Source organism: Balearica regulorum, chromosome 1, assembly GCF_011004875.1.
Source record: "Balearica regulorum gibbericeps isolate bBalReg1 chromosome 1, bBalReg1.pri, whole genome shotgun sequence".
Taxonomy (NCBI): Eukaryota; Metazoa; Chordata; class Aves; order Gruiformes; family Gruidae; genus Balearica; species Balearica regulorum.
Genome location: NC_046184.1, coordinates 119,100,312 through 119,117,239, shown reverse-complemented (window position 1 = coordinate 119,117,239; position 16,928 = coordinate 119,100,312). Strand labels below are relative to the sequence as shown.

At 35.7% G+C, this 16,928-nt stretch overlaps 1 protein-coding gene across 4 annotated transcripts in view; it reads left to right on the top strand.

Moving 5' to 3' along the window:
* Nucleotides 1–16,928, top strand: part of BRWD1 (bromodomain and WD repeat domain containing 1) — a 60,162-nt gene that overhangs the window by 26,927 nt on the left and 16,307 nt on the right. For 2 of the 4 annotated variants that reach the window (XM_075772113.1, XM_075772105.1), the window contains exons 23-33: nt 343–538; nt 1,543–1,659; nt 1,780–1,887; nt 2,262–2,386; nt 2,497–2,579; nt 3,029–3,140; nt 8,948–9,009; nt 12,838–12,993; nt 13,284–13,404; nt 15,000–15,125; nt 15,807–15,882. In XM_075772113.1, coding sequence (XP_075628228.1) covers nt 343–538; nt 1,543–1,659; nt 1,780–1,887; nt 2,262–2,386; nt 2,497–2,579; nt 3,029–3,140; nt 8,948–9,009; nt 12,838–12,993; nt 13,284–13,404; nt 15,000–15,125; nt 15,807–15,882 — 1,282 coding nt within the window. Of the gene's footprint in view, nt 1–342; nt 539–1,542; nt 1,660–1,779; nt 1,888–2,261; nt 2,387–2,496; nt 2,580–3,028; nt 3,141–5,923; nt 6,065–8,947; nt 9,010–10,852; nt 10,909–12,837; nt 12,994–13,283; nt 13,405–14,999; nt 15,126–15,806; nt 15,883–16,928 lie in introns of those variants that run through there. The other 2 variants (XM_075772121.1, XM_075772129.1) reach the window with 2 other exon arrangements.

The window sequence follows — 16,928 nt, the reverse complement described above, 5'->3', positions numbered from 1 at the left end:
AGAATTTAAGTAGTGTTTGGCTAATGTGTTCTTTAGGCAGGGCTCTTAACTAGTCCAGAATTTCACTGCACGACTTTCTTGAATAAAAATACTGGTTTTAGAATTCGCCAGACTTGAGTTTTTAAAAAAAAACATGTTTTGAATTACTGTGTTCCCAAAAAATTATGTTAAACATCAAGTGAAGTAATTGTTACAACAGGTCAAAGTAATTTCAGTTCTTTTGATAGTGCTTTCAACAGCAATCTGTATCTTTAGATATTTGTCTAAGAGAACTTAGCATTCTGAAATATTGATGACTTGGTTTTACGTTTGTATTTTCCCTAACCCATCCACTATGGACAGTGATTCCTCAAGCAGATACTCTGACTGGATCGCTGATGCAGGGATTAACCTACAGCCTCCCGTACGGACTTCTCGACGGAAAGCTGTCAGATACTGCAGTACTTCAGAAGAGGAAATGTCAGCAGAGAAAACATCTCCTCCAAAGAGAAGAAGAAGAAAAAGGAGAAAAAAGCCCAAACCAAAAAAGCAGGAGGAGGTATACAGTTAATTTCTTCTACTCACTCTTTAATAAAATTCTCTCTTAGGTTTTCAGACCACTTCACTGGAAATTGTTAAAGTAATTGTTATTGCCATTGGACAACGATATTGGTATCACTACATACAGTGTACCCTTAATTTGAGACCATTCCAAATGCAAGGTATCTGCTGATTTTATATGGAAGAATCTGCATTCCAAGTGAAGTCATTTTCACTTTTCAAATAAAAAGGGTGCTCAAGGTTGCTGGTATCAAAGGGGAAATGTGATTTATTAAATAAGTTTACCAAATATTAGACTAAAACCCTGTTAAACTGTCTCCTTTGAAGTAACATCTTTCTGAAAACTTACGGGAGATAGTCACTGTGTTTATGATGGCCATTTATGCTTGGGTTGAATTTTTAATTTTTTGTAAGTTACAATAATGACTGTTTTTAGTGAATTTTTAAAGTTAATTTAAATAATTATCCTTTTTTAAGTTACAATAGCTATTATTTGCTGTTTTCTGCCATAAAGGGCAAAGAGGGTTTTTTTAATACTTGGGGTAAGTTTGGTATGTTTTTCTCTCCATCCATTCACTTTTTTCCAAGTATTCTCAAAATTATATTTTTTCAATTGTTTTAATATGAATATTTGCTGTGCAATATTTATCATAATTTTTGATCTTCGGATAGTTTCTTGCACCTTGATTTTTTTAATTTTTTAATTGGGCAGTCAGACTGCCATCTAAATTATAAAACTTTGTTTCTCGTAAGACCTGCATAACAGTAATCTTGTTCACTCAAATCTTCATATAGGGAAGGAATGCTTAATATTAGTGCTACCTGTACAGTTACAACTCAAGCAAAGCCTTGGAGGAATTTTGTTAATACATTTTAGATATGTACATTAGTCTTTTATAAGTTAAGGTTTTTCTCTGCCAAATTAAAATGGAATGAGTTGTTTTGATGTCATGTCAGCAATATATCCATTATGTCTAATTTTGCTCTTTCTTAAACGTGAAGGCTAATGCTCCAACACAACCAGCAAACCTGGAATTGTCATATGATTTGCATCCTCCCATTTGGATAACAGACACAGCTCTTCGAAGATCCCCTTTTGTTCCTCAGATGGGCGACGAGGTAGGAATACTGATTAAAAATCTTTAAATGCTTGTGTTAACTAACATTATTATAGTTACTAAATATAGGATAACATTTATTGTTTGGGTGTTTTTTTGGTTTGTTTGTGACTTTCTTTAGGTAATATATTTCCGACAAGGACATGAAGCTTACATTGAAGCAGTTAGAAGAAATAACATTTATGAACTGAATCCACACAAGGAGCCATGGAGAAAAGTCGTCCTTAGGGTAGGTCTGCGTTGAAGGTACTGTGGGTTCAATACTAGTAGTCTGTGAATGAAGAGTTGTATTACACTGTTTGCAAAATATTGACTTGAGGTTACGCCATTTCCTGTAATGTTTCCCTATGGAAATAATAGGGGAAAGTGTCTTGAATTACCAGAGCATCTTCAGAGTTACCTGTGGGAAGCCCAAATATAAATACCTATGTTAAAATTGTCAAGTCTGCCAGACTGCATTCTGTTGAAATCTCAAGTACAGTTTCAATATTTTTGGCTTTTTGGATGTGGGTATGTTTCATGTGCTTGGTTAACTAATGTTAAATTAATAGTTTTGTCCATAGTCCAGAAGGTAATACTTGCTGAAACTGTTCTTACCTGTAGGATCAGGAATTGGTAAAAATTGTTGGAATTAGATATGAAGTTGGTCCTCCCACATTATGTTGCCTCAAGCTTGCCTTTATAGATCATGCCACTGGAAAACATACAGACAAATCATTTTCCATCAGGTACGTGCATCTTTTATTTTTCTGAAGAGTATTTACAAATACGTTTCTTCTTAAGCTTCTTCCTAAAGCCCTAAGGCACGTACATGAAAGGGATTATTTCTTTTATCTAGATACCATGATATGCCAGATGTTATTGACTTCCTTATATTACGTCAGTTCTATGATGAAGCACGGCAAAGGAACTGGCAAGCTTGTAAGTGTGTTTTCTAAGTATTTGACTAAACAATTTTGAAATTGTTAATTTGTCCTTGGCTAATTGCTGAATATGCTAGATGCTACTTGCTTGTAACTTCAGAGGTCTCCCTGGTCAGTAAGGTCCCTCTGCCCATTTGAAATTTAGGCCTACTAACTGCTGTACTAAGCTTTTTGGAGGGATTACCATAGATCTAAGATACTGTCTTCAAAACACATATTGAGACTCTAGTGTTCCTGTTTCTTATTTTATAGCTAAGTGGCAAACTTATTTAGACTTAGCACTTGTATTTTTTTGGTGTAAGAAGTTGTCTCATGTTTTATTGAGTATCAGTGAATTTAGAACTTTAAACTGAAATGCATTGATCAAAAGTTTTTCTAATTCCATGTGGAAGCATAGTTAAATAACTCTTCTTAGTAGAATGTCTGAGCAGACTTTTTTTGCTTTAGCTGATAGGTTCCGATCCATTATTGATGATGCATGGTGGTTTGGAACAGTGTTGGGTCAAGAACCATATCAGCCTCAATATCCAGATAGTCACTTTCAGTGTTACAGTGTTAAGTAAGTATAAAAAGATTTTACATTTCTAATGTTAGTAGTGTGGATTGCCTCTTACATAGTTGGCTTATTGGTATGAGAATGTATAAATTGTTCAAATTATTTTACTGGTTCTATTATCACTTCTTAATGGTTTCAAGTTGCTAATCTAGCACAAGGTAAATATGTAATGACTTGTGGCAACTTTTAGTGAATAGTAATATGATAAAAGAAGTTATTGACCTCTTTCACATCATTTGCTAATCATTTTCTGTAATGATTAGTGCTGAATCTCTTCCACAAAGCAAGCAATGCAAATTCCAGTTTGTTTTTGGTTGTGTTTTTGTTTTTATTCTTCATTGATAATTGGTTTTGGATGGGGCATGCTGAATCTCTTCTGTTGCTGACATGATCCTTGTGTGTCAAGTTCTCACGCTTCTGTCTTTCATATTATAGTCCACAAGAGCAAGTGTACGTGCAAAATGTTCTCATGCTATCAGTTGAGACTCCTGTAGAGGATGTTTCCAAATGTTGTGCTCTCTTCGTGCTTGGCACATGAATGTGAAGACAGAACTTGAGTCTCTTCACTGCCCAGTGGTATTCTGCCATATTCCCTATTGTGTAGATCCCACTTAAAATTTCACCTTCTGACTTCCTCTTTGGGTGATATGTAGCTAGATAACTGGCAGATAACGTAACCTTGTGTTTTGTAACAGACAAATCCCTTGACCAGTCTACTTGTCAGGAGATAATACTGCTTAGATGAAGGCACATAGTATCAAGTGCATTGTTCAAAACATGGCAAATTGAACAAATCAAGGGTATTACAGTAGAAAAAAAAAAAAACTGCTTAAACAGGAAAAGCCAGGAACATCTGAGTCAAACTGATAACAAGTTAGTTGGACCCATACCTTCTTTACCAAGGCATAGTCTGAAAAATGACTCCCTGCTATCCCCCCATGATGGTTTGATGGAAGTGGTGTTCCTGTGCACCTTCTTTTATATCAACAAAGATGTCCTTCACACAAAGGAGAAGAAAGGTGAACAAAGATAACTCTGGACCTCAGTGTTCAGAATCAAGATATTGTCCTTGTCCTGTCCAAGTTGTCTGGAATGATTCTGGGATCTTGCTTGCTTTGTAATCCCTCAGCAAGGGAGGACTGTAAAGAAAATAATCAGTGAATACATAATATTCCTATTTCTGTCATGACCAGAGGTTCTTCCCATGTCTTTTACAGTATATTTGATATTCAGTTTCATCGTTAGAGGGCTTTTTTGTTTCCTTCACTTAGAGGCTTTTGAACCTGTCACTCACCCCAAAGAAAGGAAGTACTTGTAGCTAATAGACAATTCTGTGAGACTGCCAAGATTGTGTTATGTATTTTGGTTCCTTGTTTCATCTACTTGTCATCTGTCCTGTTGATTTTTTTTTTTTTTCCCCTTAGTGGAAGGGTGTAAGTAACTTCCAGATTGAAGTTCTCGCCTGTATGCTTTTGGCAAGTGAATTTTCACTTTTGCTTCTACATCGACAGTTAGCAAACTGACACTCTTGATGTGCCCTAAGTAAAAGCGGCATCAACTTTAAGTCTCTACAACAGATCATCTGACCTTAAATGACTTCTTCATATTCCTGACAGTGATAAAGCTGAGACTGCTCCACACACAAAGCATCTGTCAGTATGAGCAAATACTTGTTTTTTCTTTCTGACAGTTGCTTAATTGGTCACAATGAGAAAATATGTACAGATGAAAAACTGAAATCCAGACTATCTGTACATTGATTTCTTGCCCTCATTTTATTCTCTTCGGACTCTTCTCTTACCTAAAGAGAAGATCTTGACAAACTAAAATGGTGCTGAATGCTCACTGACATCTTACTTATGTCCCGGGCATGAGGGATAGTACAGTTGGAGCATATCTCCTGCAAGTGATGTTAAAAATATCAAGTTACTGGCTAGTATATTTTACCTTGTTTTGTAAAATGAGGTGGAGATTGAAAGTCTACTGAGTGCAGATACTAGTGTGAAAATACAACTAAATTTTATTTCAAAGTACTAAATTTTGTCTGTTGGATAGCTCAAACCCTTTGATATGCTACTATGGGGAATATATGCTGCCTTCCATATGTTATACCTTTCATATGTTTTGTGATGTTACCACAGTTGTTCCTTAAGAGTAAGTTTAGATGGGGTTTTTGGTTGTTTTCTTGGCCAGTTCAAAATCAGGTTTCCAGTTACAAAAAAGAGTTGATAGCCAATTTCCTAGACGCTAAAGGATTTCCTGTGAACGCTAAAGGATATTTCAGTATTTTAATACACCCGCCTTTAACAGAGGGAAGTCTAGAGCTGCTTTGAATTTAGCTTAATAATTGAACAGGTAAGGAATGCAGTGTTCTTTAAAGAGCACTTTCCAAAGAGATCTCTTTAAAGATACATGCTGCTTTTGTAGAGAATGTGACTCTGTTCTACCTTGACTCGCAAACAACTCTTCTAGAGAAGATTCCTAGGATATGAATGTGAAAATGTCTCGAGTGTTTTGCAGGTATAGTTAGGTTTTGCAACTTGGCTGGGTCCTTACCTCTTTTTGTAAATACAATCCTTTGTTCAAGAATCCTAAGTCTTGTCTATCCAAGAATTCAGCGGCAGTAGCTTCCTAATTTGCATTCATGTGCTTTATACATTGGATGCAAAAAGATTTTTAAATTTTTTAAATTACATCTGTTTAAATGAGAAAAAACAACCTAAACACAAATAGTTGTGACTCTGTCTTGTAAAAACTGCAATATGCTGTATGTCTTCTTCACTCAGGATTTGGGTTATGGTGCTTTTTGAGATTGTAGAATTTTGTTAATCCAGCTGAGTTTGAGGATCTGCAGTTGTTCTTCACCACTTCTGAGACAAAGAGCTTTATTGGAATAGAAGTGCTTTTTATTTTATACCAGAAACAACCTTTGAAAGTTGGCTTCAGAACGCTCAGTGATGGAGAGTGTGGTAAACTACATTTGAATGACATGAAGGGGAGTAATTGCCATGTAACTTAATCAAAAGTCTTATCGGTAACCAGGTTGTCACACCCTTAGGAATCATCTCAAATTATCACCATCACTGTTGCATAGATAATAAATAAATAGAAGATGTATAAATTGAACGTTTTGTTATTTTATTGGCCGGACAAAAAACCAGATACTTGTGTGAGAAACAGATTTATATATTATTAAGTTGCGTTATGTGGATGAATGGAGCATACGTGGAACTAAAATGGGGTTTAATCTGTACTAAACTGTATTGATAAGTCTTTCATGCAATACTATGAAGTAGTATATACATTTATGAACACCAGCAACTGAGGTATTGTAAACTGGGGAGCAGAACTCGGTAGATGAATCTTCAGAGCCTTCAGAACTCTTAGTTCGTAAACATCAAACAGGCTGAATGCGGATGGATCCAAGTTTTCCTAAGTCAATGAGTAATCCAAAATAAGAGAGGTGCTCTTGCCTGAGCAGAGTTTTAGTTATAAAATAATATGAGGATGATCATCTCAGTTTTCAGTTTGTTTGAAATAAATGCATGGGAGGTATTAGACCAAATAGCAAAGTTTATTAAATCATAAGAAGTAGACAGCGTTCACCTAGGCATGTGAAGAACTCTGATAGGAAACTCCTGGCAAAGTTGAAAACTGTCCTACAGATGGACCTTGTACTAGAGGACTGGCAGATTGCTATTGTAACTCCTGCCAACGAAAAAGGCTCTGGAGGGAAATTGGGGAACTGTAGACTGATAATTTGACTTCAGTTTCTGATAGGTGCCTATAATAGAGAATAATACCATTGAGCATAAGGATAAACACAGCTCTAAGAAAGAGCCAGCACTGCATCTGAACAGGGAAGTTCTGCCTCTCTACCCCTTTTGAAGGTCTGTGACTTTGTTAGTAAGCATATGAATAAAGTGAACAGTGGACAGGGTATATTTGGATTTTTCTTTTTAGTTTTTTTTTAAGAAGCCCTTGACAGGATTTCTCTTCAGGAGATGTTAAACTAAGGTGACATAGGATTGGAGCAAATACTTCTAAGTTGAAAACTAGTTAAAGTATAGGGTGCAAAAGAGTGGTTGTTAATGATCATATTTCAGGCTGGAGTAGTAGGCTCCCCTAGGAAGAGGTGCTGGAACTAGCTTTACTCGGTGGCCTTCTAAGCCTCTTGGAGGGCGTGCACAGTGAAATACCCAAGATCTGTAAATATCCCAAGTTATTTCAGGTAGTAGTCAAATACTACACTAAAGGTAAGAACTTCAGAAGGACCTCATAAAACTGACTGGCTAAAAAAGTGCCAGATAATTTTCAGTGCAGATATATGTTAGGTAGGACATCTGAGGGAACAGTGGACTTATTTGTGCTTATATGACATTGAGCTCGTTCATAGATTCAGCTGAAGACAGAAATGCTGAGGTAGTCATTGACAGTTCTCAAAGCGTCAGCTGCATGTGCAGTGGCAGCTACAACAGCTAACAAGGTGTTGGGCACCATCAGAAAGAATATCAATGACAAAAGAGTATTGTTCACTGCTTCCTAGCCCTGTGGTGTGCTGATGTCTTAATGCATTTTGGATCTCGGTATCTAAAGGAAGACATAATGACTTTGGGAAAGGTATGGAGAAGGGCAACTAAAATGATGAAGAGTATGTATCAGATGCTTTGTGGATTAAGACTAAAAAAATGCAACCCTTCAGGTGGAAGAGAAGGGTGAAAGGGGTATGTCCATAATTCACAAAATCATAAAGGTGATGGGCGGAGTGAATAGAGAATTATTATTCACCAAAATCTGTAATGACAGAACTAGAGGTATGTGTTGAAATCTATAAGGGAGTTGTTTAAAAAGATTTGGGTTTTTTAACATTGGGGGTAGTGAATTTTGGAAATACATTTACACAGGAGGCTGTGGAAACAGTATTAGCAGGTTCGAAAAGGTATTAGACAAAAATAAACAGATACCAAAGAACTAAGTACAAATAGAATGGACTTGTACAGGATCATACAGTTTCCGTAAATAGCATCTCCCACTAGTAGTTTCAAAGACACATATTACTGGTCTGGCTGAACCAGTAAGGTGTTAAGCTCTAGCATTTCTTATCTTTGAAATACCAAAATGTGTTGGTATTTTCTGGGGTGTTAAAAACATGTAAAAATCTGCCCAAATGTGGTAGGATTTGGAGAGATCTCAAAATTATATTCATACCTAATAGTTAAGTATCAGAGTGAATATACACGCTATCAATATCAACTATGTTTGCCCTTGCTTCCTCTTGGTCCTTACTTAACTTTAGTTTCTTCATTTTATACTTACTCTTTTCTTTTGCCTTAATGTGGTATGCCTTATATAATGAAATGTTAATATACCAAATACCTCACTTACTGTTCTTCCTTTCTCTGAAACATTCCATAGACTTGCACAGCTACTCTAGTGGTTAGCAAAAAAATCCTCTCCCCTGTGTTTTTTTTCTCATATCTTCCCCTTGATGTTGTTACCTCATTTTTCCAAGCGTATGACTTTCTTCTGGAACTTCTTGGTATACAGGCTTTATAAAATTGATTTTTTTTATATTGGGTAAGTTGCATATAGCCAAAATCAGGAACACATTTTTAATTTGAAATTCATTAAGAGGAATGTTTCCTTTTTGCACTGTGACGGCCAATGGTTACCTAAGCTTTTGTTTATATACATGTTTATACAGTATATTTTATTAATACCTAAAAATATATGTGATTTAAATATGCTTGGAGGGAATACTTCTGAGTCGAGATGACTTTAAATTATTTTTTTTTACCTTGGTGAATCAGATGGGACAATGGTGAAATTGAAAAGCTTAGCCCATGGGATATGGAACCAGTTCCTGATAATGGTAAGTAGAAACTCACTTAATAAAACAGTTAATGTGCTTCTCCTTCTTTCCAGTTCCTTTGTAGTGGACCTTAGATGATTCCTATCTTTCTTGCTATTCTTGCCAGTAAGTCATCCGAGTACAGTATGCATTGTCCATATCTGCTTAGCAGATGGAACTGATATGGTAATAGTTATTCTTTAAATTACAGAGAAAGTCAGCAGGGTGGTTTTGTGCATCTAAGCAAGAAAGTTCTTAAAGACAGTCTTACCTCAGATTTGGTGAAATACCTTGTTTTTTCCCTTTGCATCTTCCACAGCAATTTTGAAGGAAATGCTTGAAATGTATAGCTCTGGCTTATGCAATAAAACCTGCTACTTCCAAATGTCAAGTTCAAAAACATCTCAAGTTTCAAAAAACTAGCTTGTTGTAATACGTTATAGTATAAGGGGATGGGGGAAGAATATGTATAAAATAATTTCCAGCCAGCAAATCTATACTGCATATAGTTTTAAACCAGCATTTAAAAAAGTTTAAATCCAAATTAACTCTAAATGAAACAATTGGATTCCTGGTTTGTCTTACGCTATTCAGTTTTTCAGTGCTTGTCAGTACCAGCTGGGTGGAGGGAGGAAAGTTTGTGAAATACTGAGAGACTAGTTACTGAAAAAACTGTCAAAAAGATACTGATTTTTCTTAATGAGCCTTTCTGGTGTCTAGGAAACAAAGGTTATGCTCTATTTTTTTCTTAAATATGAGTATATTGTACACATGTGTATGTTCTCAGTAGCTACCTGACTGTCCAATCTTCAAAGTGTTAGCTGGTTGCTTCAGTCATATTTTGTGATGACAAATTCTGCAAAATGGTCTGAAATCAAAATGTGAAATTGAAATCTCTATTCATTTCAGTTTATAGAAAACAAGTAACCAGCAGGATTTTCATTTTACACACACACACAGATTTAACTGAAACATTCCATTTTCTTGTCACCAGTGTCTGTCATCTTCTAATATACAGAAGCTTTTCTTATTCATTGTGAACTGGTTAATGCTTCCCATATATGTCCCTGAGAGACTGTCATATTATTGTTAGAGGCTCACAAGCCTCACATGTGAGCTTAAGTCAGGATTTATTTTGTTAACCAGACAAATTGTATCAATTTCTTCTGAACGCTATGTACTATGGGTTTAGTTGCTGTTTTTTATCATTGTAGTAGTCATCACTTCTTCCTCCTATGGATTGAAATATAAAGAGGAGTGTTCTCAAGCACTTGTTTGATAGTGTAAAGGAACTAGCATTCTCGAAATTGCTGTACTTGCAATGTAATGACAGAGACATCCTACAGATGCCAGTTTAAATCTGGATAGTATTACATGTGTCTAGTAAGTTGTTACTTTGTCATTTTAAGAGCTTAAGGTTTGATTGATCTGAGGAGCTACAACTTTACTGTAGGAAAACTGGGAAGGGACAGGGAAAAAAAAAAACCAAAACCAAAAAAACGCTAGTGTCTTTTGTGGACAAGGTCAAAGAATTGAGAAGAACATCCTCTGAACAGGTCAAGGATAAATACCACAGCAGCCACTAGGATAAAGGAGGAACAAAAATTGTCTGAAAAACAATCCGTAACTCCTTATTTTCTACCTTTCTTTGCAGGCAGAAAATATCACTCTAGGGCAGTAAAGCCCTTGCAGAAAGGTTTTGTGCATTTATAGAAAGCATTATTATGTTAACAATATAGTATAAAATGGGTTAAACCCCTTCTCTTTTGCTTTGTCTTCCTTTCTTCAATTGAATGACTTACAGATCAAACTGAAATTGCACCTTGCATTTGCCACTCTTCTCTCAAAATATTTCTTCATTCAGTTTACTAAGATAGATGTATGGGAGAAGAACAGCACTGAAGTTGGACTAACCAGCAGGTCACAACTTTAGTTTGTTACCTTTTGTATGCTGCAGGCATAAGTTTTTTTGTCTCATGATTATCAAGATCCAGCGTCAGATGTCAAACCCTTGTCAGGGAGAAAGCTGTCAAGACCAGGAAAAGCTGTTGCATATAGACCTGAAAGTTCAGTTTTCAGCAGCCTGCTCACTAAGCCAGTATTGGTGTGGACTGGCTGTTGTATATATTAACTGTCTGTACCTGTACTGTACGTACTACAACGGTCCTTCTGGGGGGGTTCAGCTTTCTGTAACCCGTTTACTCCTGAAGATTAGACCATATGGTCATTCTATATCTACCTATCTATATGTAACATGCCAGGATTTATGACAAAGTCTTCTGTGTCGCATGCACCAGGGTGCTGCAAAGAACACAAAGCACAGATCTTTACATGCTTGTTGAGAAGGAGAGAGTTTTGTTTTAGTCTGTTGTTCTGCTTTAGTTGTTACTCCTGCAGGAGAAAAATCCCTCTTGAGCACTTATGCAATGGAATACCAGATACCAAGTGAGGAGTTATTGAGACAACCCTGTGTAAGCACAGAAGCATTACTTGCTGCTTTCTCTTAGTGTTGTCCTCCGCAAGTTTGGTTGCAGAACTTGTTTCGGCTTGAAGATGCATTAGGAGGATCATCTGAGTGAGCCACCTCTGCCCCTTCAGTTTTTCCTAGCACCTTTTTGTATTTTATCCATTTGTTTCTTGAAGAACTGCTTCATCTTTAGTATTATTTCAGTGGGTAAAAATACTGTTAGGGCTATGTCAATGCAATAATGAACGATGACCTAGAAATGACTTTGGGTTATTAAGACTAACCCTGTTCAGGTGAAGGAAAAAATAGTCGTTTTTGTAAACTTAGGAGATCCCCCATTAAAGCTTGGCTGTTTGGTTTTTTTCTCTACAGTACTTGTTGCAGAGATGTATTTTAGAATTTGTATGCAACACATTCATGGATTACAGTCATCGTAGCACTGACAAGGAGCCTATCCTTTTTTTTTACTTTCATTTTTTAATGGCTAGACTCTTGGATGCTAATAGAAGTTATTACTGTTAGTTTCTAGCTATAAGCCTACGTGCTTTATACAGTTTAATTTTATCTGCTAATAAAAAGTAGTTTATCTGCTAATTCCCGTTGTCCTAATCAGCACAAAGAAGTGATGTTGCCTACCCACAGTGTCTGATCAGGAGCCTTCATGTGCTTGTTCCTTTTCAAGTGCTCAAATTAAATGAGGAATATAGCTTTTCAAAAACAATGAAAGTGCAGAAACTGCAGATGTACTAAAACCAATCTGTGGACTTGAGGGGGAAAGACATCCAGGGATAATACAGTATCTACTCAATCATTCTGCATTAACCAGTTTGCATTAGTCTTTGGAAGCGTGACTCTTTTCACAGAACCATACACTGCAGCTTCATATTCCTACTGGTTCCTATTGCTTTGAAATGATTAATCTGCCATGTTAAAAACAAATATTTTTTAAAATGTCCAAAAGACCACAGTTAATACCAGGAAGGATGTCACAAAGTATATCGCCTATCTTGCAAATGTTTAAAGGTTGAGGGCACAAATTGACTCTTTAAACTGAGTTACAATCCTGTGAAGTTTGGGGTGTGCATTTAAAACAAATATATAAACAACTCTTCTGAGTTCAAGTCCTTTAAGTCTAGTGCTTAGATAAAGAGAGGAAAGTGTCTTCTGGAACTGTAGAAAAGGCAAATAAAGGATATCCCTGCTGTTGTAGGCATTTTGTGTACTACTTTTCCCCATAGTCCTAGCATCAAACTCCACCTTAAGACAATTTTTTTTGTTGGTTATTAGCACATGGGTATGTAATAATCATGAGTACTTAACAGTTTATCTTGTTGTTTTGTGGTTTTACTTCTTACTCTTTCCTATTTGCTATCACTCTTCAGTCGATCAGCCTGAAGAATTAGGAGCTAGTGTTTCCGTGACTTTTGAAGAGGTGGAGAAGCTACTATACAAACCCCAAGAAGGAGAGTGGGGGATGAGATCTCGTGATGAAGCATGTGAACGGATTATCAGTGGTATTGATCAGCTTCTGACTCTTGGTAAGCATGTCATCTAAGCTTTAGGTAGTTTTTTCCTAACATTACATTTATAAGCAGGTCCCTGGAATATCTGTGACATCCTTTAAAAATTCCTTATGATACAGAAGTACTGTACATCTGCACATAAAAAATGTGAGCAGCTTTCTGTTTGTCTGTACTGAGATTTTTATATTTTTCTACAGCATAGGTTTTATCAAGAATAATTACACATAAAAATTGTGCCAGGTGCTCAACTGCTTTCTGCATACAGGCCTTGAAATAGTTTAATTAATCTTGCTGTTTCTTAACAGATATTTCAGCAGCTTTTGCTGGTCCAGTTGACCTGTGTACCTATCCCAAGTACTGTACTGTGATTGCTTATCCAACAGACCTGAACACTATTCGGACAAGACTGGCTAACCGATTTTACAGGTTAGTACTAGCAGTAGAAACAAGGGAAAATGAGGCCTTGAGTTTTTACGCTGTGCAAAGTGTAGAAAATGTGTACATTTTTAGTAGGAACAATTACTGTTTTTACAAACATTCTGAAAACCTATAGTCCAGTACCTGAATTCAGCATTACTGGTGTTTTGTAGCAGGGCTCTGATGCTTGTTAACTGCAACATTATATTAATTTTTATTAAGTTTCTTAGCTCTTAAGAAAATTGATTTCAGCCTATATTGGTACTGTTTTTAGAGTTATAATAAACACTGACATTCTTTCTTTGAGAAATTTGCTATTTGAAATTAGTAAATATTTTTTAAAAAATGAAGTTACTTCATTGCTGAAGACTTAATTCAGATTTCGAAGTGTTGTGTTTCAGTTACTTTGAACTTGAAGAGGGTTAAGCTCTTAAGCACTTAAAACTTTCAGAAATGGGCTTTAAACACGGAGGTAAAATGTTAAATATTACCATTGGCGTTTTAAATGATAAAAACTTATGGTAGAGAAGGAGGGAAGAAACTGAAGTGTAGTGATGATAAAGTTCTGATTTGCGGGATATGCTGGTTATCCATAGCTCTAAAAGAAATTTAAGGGTGTTCTTCATCTGAACTTGCATTCAGTGTGTCTGTAAATACAGTGAAGAGACATTAATAGTTGTTTTCCTCCTACATAAGACTGAAGTAATGTCTTTGAGAATAGTTTGGGTGAAGAGCTGCAAACTTGGGGTATCTCTGCTTCACAATTACAAGGAATTGGAAAAATGAATGATCAAAATGAAATTGCATAGTTGTGCTAGCTCATTTCTATCAAGTTACAATTTTAATTTGTAGCAGTTTCTACAAATCTGTTGTCTTACAGAGGGCACTGCTTGGACTGGTACTTAAAGCAAGGTATTCAAGGGAAGACAGAAAAGAACATCATAGCTGAGATATCTTTAACAGTATAATTAGACCAAGGTTCTTGTCACTCTTTTTTAACTGCTTATGCCTTGTGTTTACTTGTTAAGAATTGCTAAGGTACTAAACAACTTGTGTTCCATTTGACATGGTTTTGTGATGAGCAACTTCTCATTCCAGAATAAAAGTTATAATTTACAGTGGTGGTTAAATAGTACTTTTTCCCCCTCATTTTTGAATAAGGTCAAATGTAAGCTTTTTAAAAAATGCATGTGTTTTTAAAGAATCTGGGGAATCCACAATCCTTAGTATTATTTCAGTGTTATTTGATAATTTTGTGGTAACAAATGCTAGTGCTTACTTGGCTAGATGTATTAACTGAATTTTAAGAATGAAACCAAAGCGTGCTAGAATTGCACGAACTTTCTGAAGATGAATTATCAATAATGAGTTGGAAAACGAGTGAGCAAAGATGTGCATTTTTGGTTTTGCTTCCTTGAGTGTGTGTGCATATACATACACATATACTTCAGTTTTCCATGTGAATTAAAGAGACTGGTGTAATGAGACTTAAAGTACATCTATCAATCTAATGTGAACAGAAAATTACTAAGGTATAATTTGAGCCATTTTTAAGCTTTTCAGCTTAGTATTAAAGTTGCAATTTATTTTTTTTTAATTTCAAGGAGAATCTCTGCATTGGTTTGGGAAGTAAGATATATTGAAAGCAATGCTAGGACCTTCAATGAACCTGGGAGCGCTATTGCTAGAGCTGCAAAAAAGATCACTACCCAGCTCCTAAAGTTTATCAAGTAAGCGGCGTTTTAGTCTGAACAGTACTTGAATACTTGTGCTCTTAAACAGTGGGAGAGTATACACATCTTAATATCCCTTTGTTATGAATCCTGCTTCTTTTGATTTCTTACTATTTTTCAGTACACTGCAGGACAGTTGTATAATTCCTTTTGAGTATTATCTTAACTGGGGAAATAAATGTTCAGCATAGAGACTTTAACTTTTTTCCCTTAGTAGCATTCACTGGTATTTATAGCATCAAAATGTCACTTGACGTGAAAGCAGCTCAACCTATGAAAATAAGTTCTGTGCTGTCTAGCACATGTGTAGAAGTTGCCGTTGCAACTTGTCTGGCTTAGTTCAGTTGAGAGGTTTATTTTTGAAAGAAGTTAAAGCAGACAGTCTTCCAGCAGGTAGATCAGGCATGAAGGCCCCTTTCAAATTCCTAATGCTAATTTCCCCCTCCTCCCCTCACTTCTTCTGAAATGCACAGTATTGCAGTTTTTCAGATGTAATGTTACTTTGTTAATATCATAATTGTCTTGTGATTTTTTTTTTTAATTTTTGTATTTTTTTTTCATATTTCTTAAACTGGAAGACAGTAACTATGTGTAGCTTTTGGTTGTGGGTGGGTTTAATCTAGGAAACAATAGCTATGTTTTTGCTATTCCAGTAACAGAGATTTAATTGCATTACAGTGATCAGGACTGTACGAACATTTTTGAACTATGTAGCACAACAGATGATGAACAAGATTGTCTTGATGCTGATCTGGTAAGCTTTTTTGTGGATAATTCCAATAATGTCCAGCCCTTAAATATTTTTGGTGAAATTGCTCAATTGTTTTTATAGAGATGTCTCTGTGTATTTATACATTTACATAGCTAATATAAACATGGAATACATTATGAATGTGGGGAATGATGTGAGGAGATGCTTTATTAAAATAATACTGAGTTGTCAATATTTGTTAAGAAGTATAACGAATATGCGTTTTGTACTATGACTGTGTGCCATCAACTAGAACAATTCTTTCATGTTTTGTGAGTGGCACTGTATTTCTGAAGCATGTTAATGTGCAGTAATGTAATATAAATGTTTCAAGAGTACATGATATTTATCTTTAATTGTATTTCTAATGATATGCATCTGGCTATTTCTAAGGTCAAAATTGTCATTCTTATAGTCATAAATGCTAAAAGCTGACAAGTTGTACAACTATTTCAGTGATGCTTTGGCTCTCAATTTCTCTGTATACCACAATATGAATCATGCATCAGATTTGCATGCCTCATTGAGAATTTAATAAAGTGCATTTATCTTAAATCTGATAGAGGTAAATATGCACTGTTGTTATGCAGTGGATGCTATCTGCAGTGCTGTATGTTTATTAATAGTGTACCTAAAACTGCCCAAACAGATGTCTTCTTCATGTTTTGATTTTTAACGTGGCATTTTTACCACAAGTAACTTGATCACAAGATGTCTTTTCCTAAACTCAGGATGAGCAAAAATCAGAAAGTTTAATGACATTTATTATCAGTGAATTGAATTACTGATAATCTTTAGTCATTGAGATTCAAAGCTTATGGCTATCTTCTCATTGCAGTTTCTGGTGGTGGTTTTTGCTTTGTGTTAAGAGTTGGAGCTGAGAATATTCAGTGGTGGTGTGTAGGATCTTGCTTTCCAAGTCTTCTCCAATGCTGTGTTGTATTTTTTGATATGCTCATCTTCTGTCTTGCTGAGAGAAATTAGAGTTAAAAAATCTGTTTTTACCAGAGTATCAAATCTAATGACACTTTGAGCACCCATTACCTATT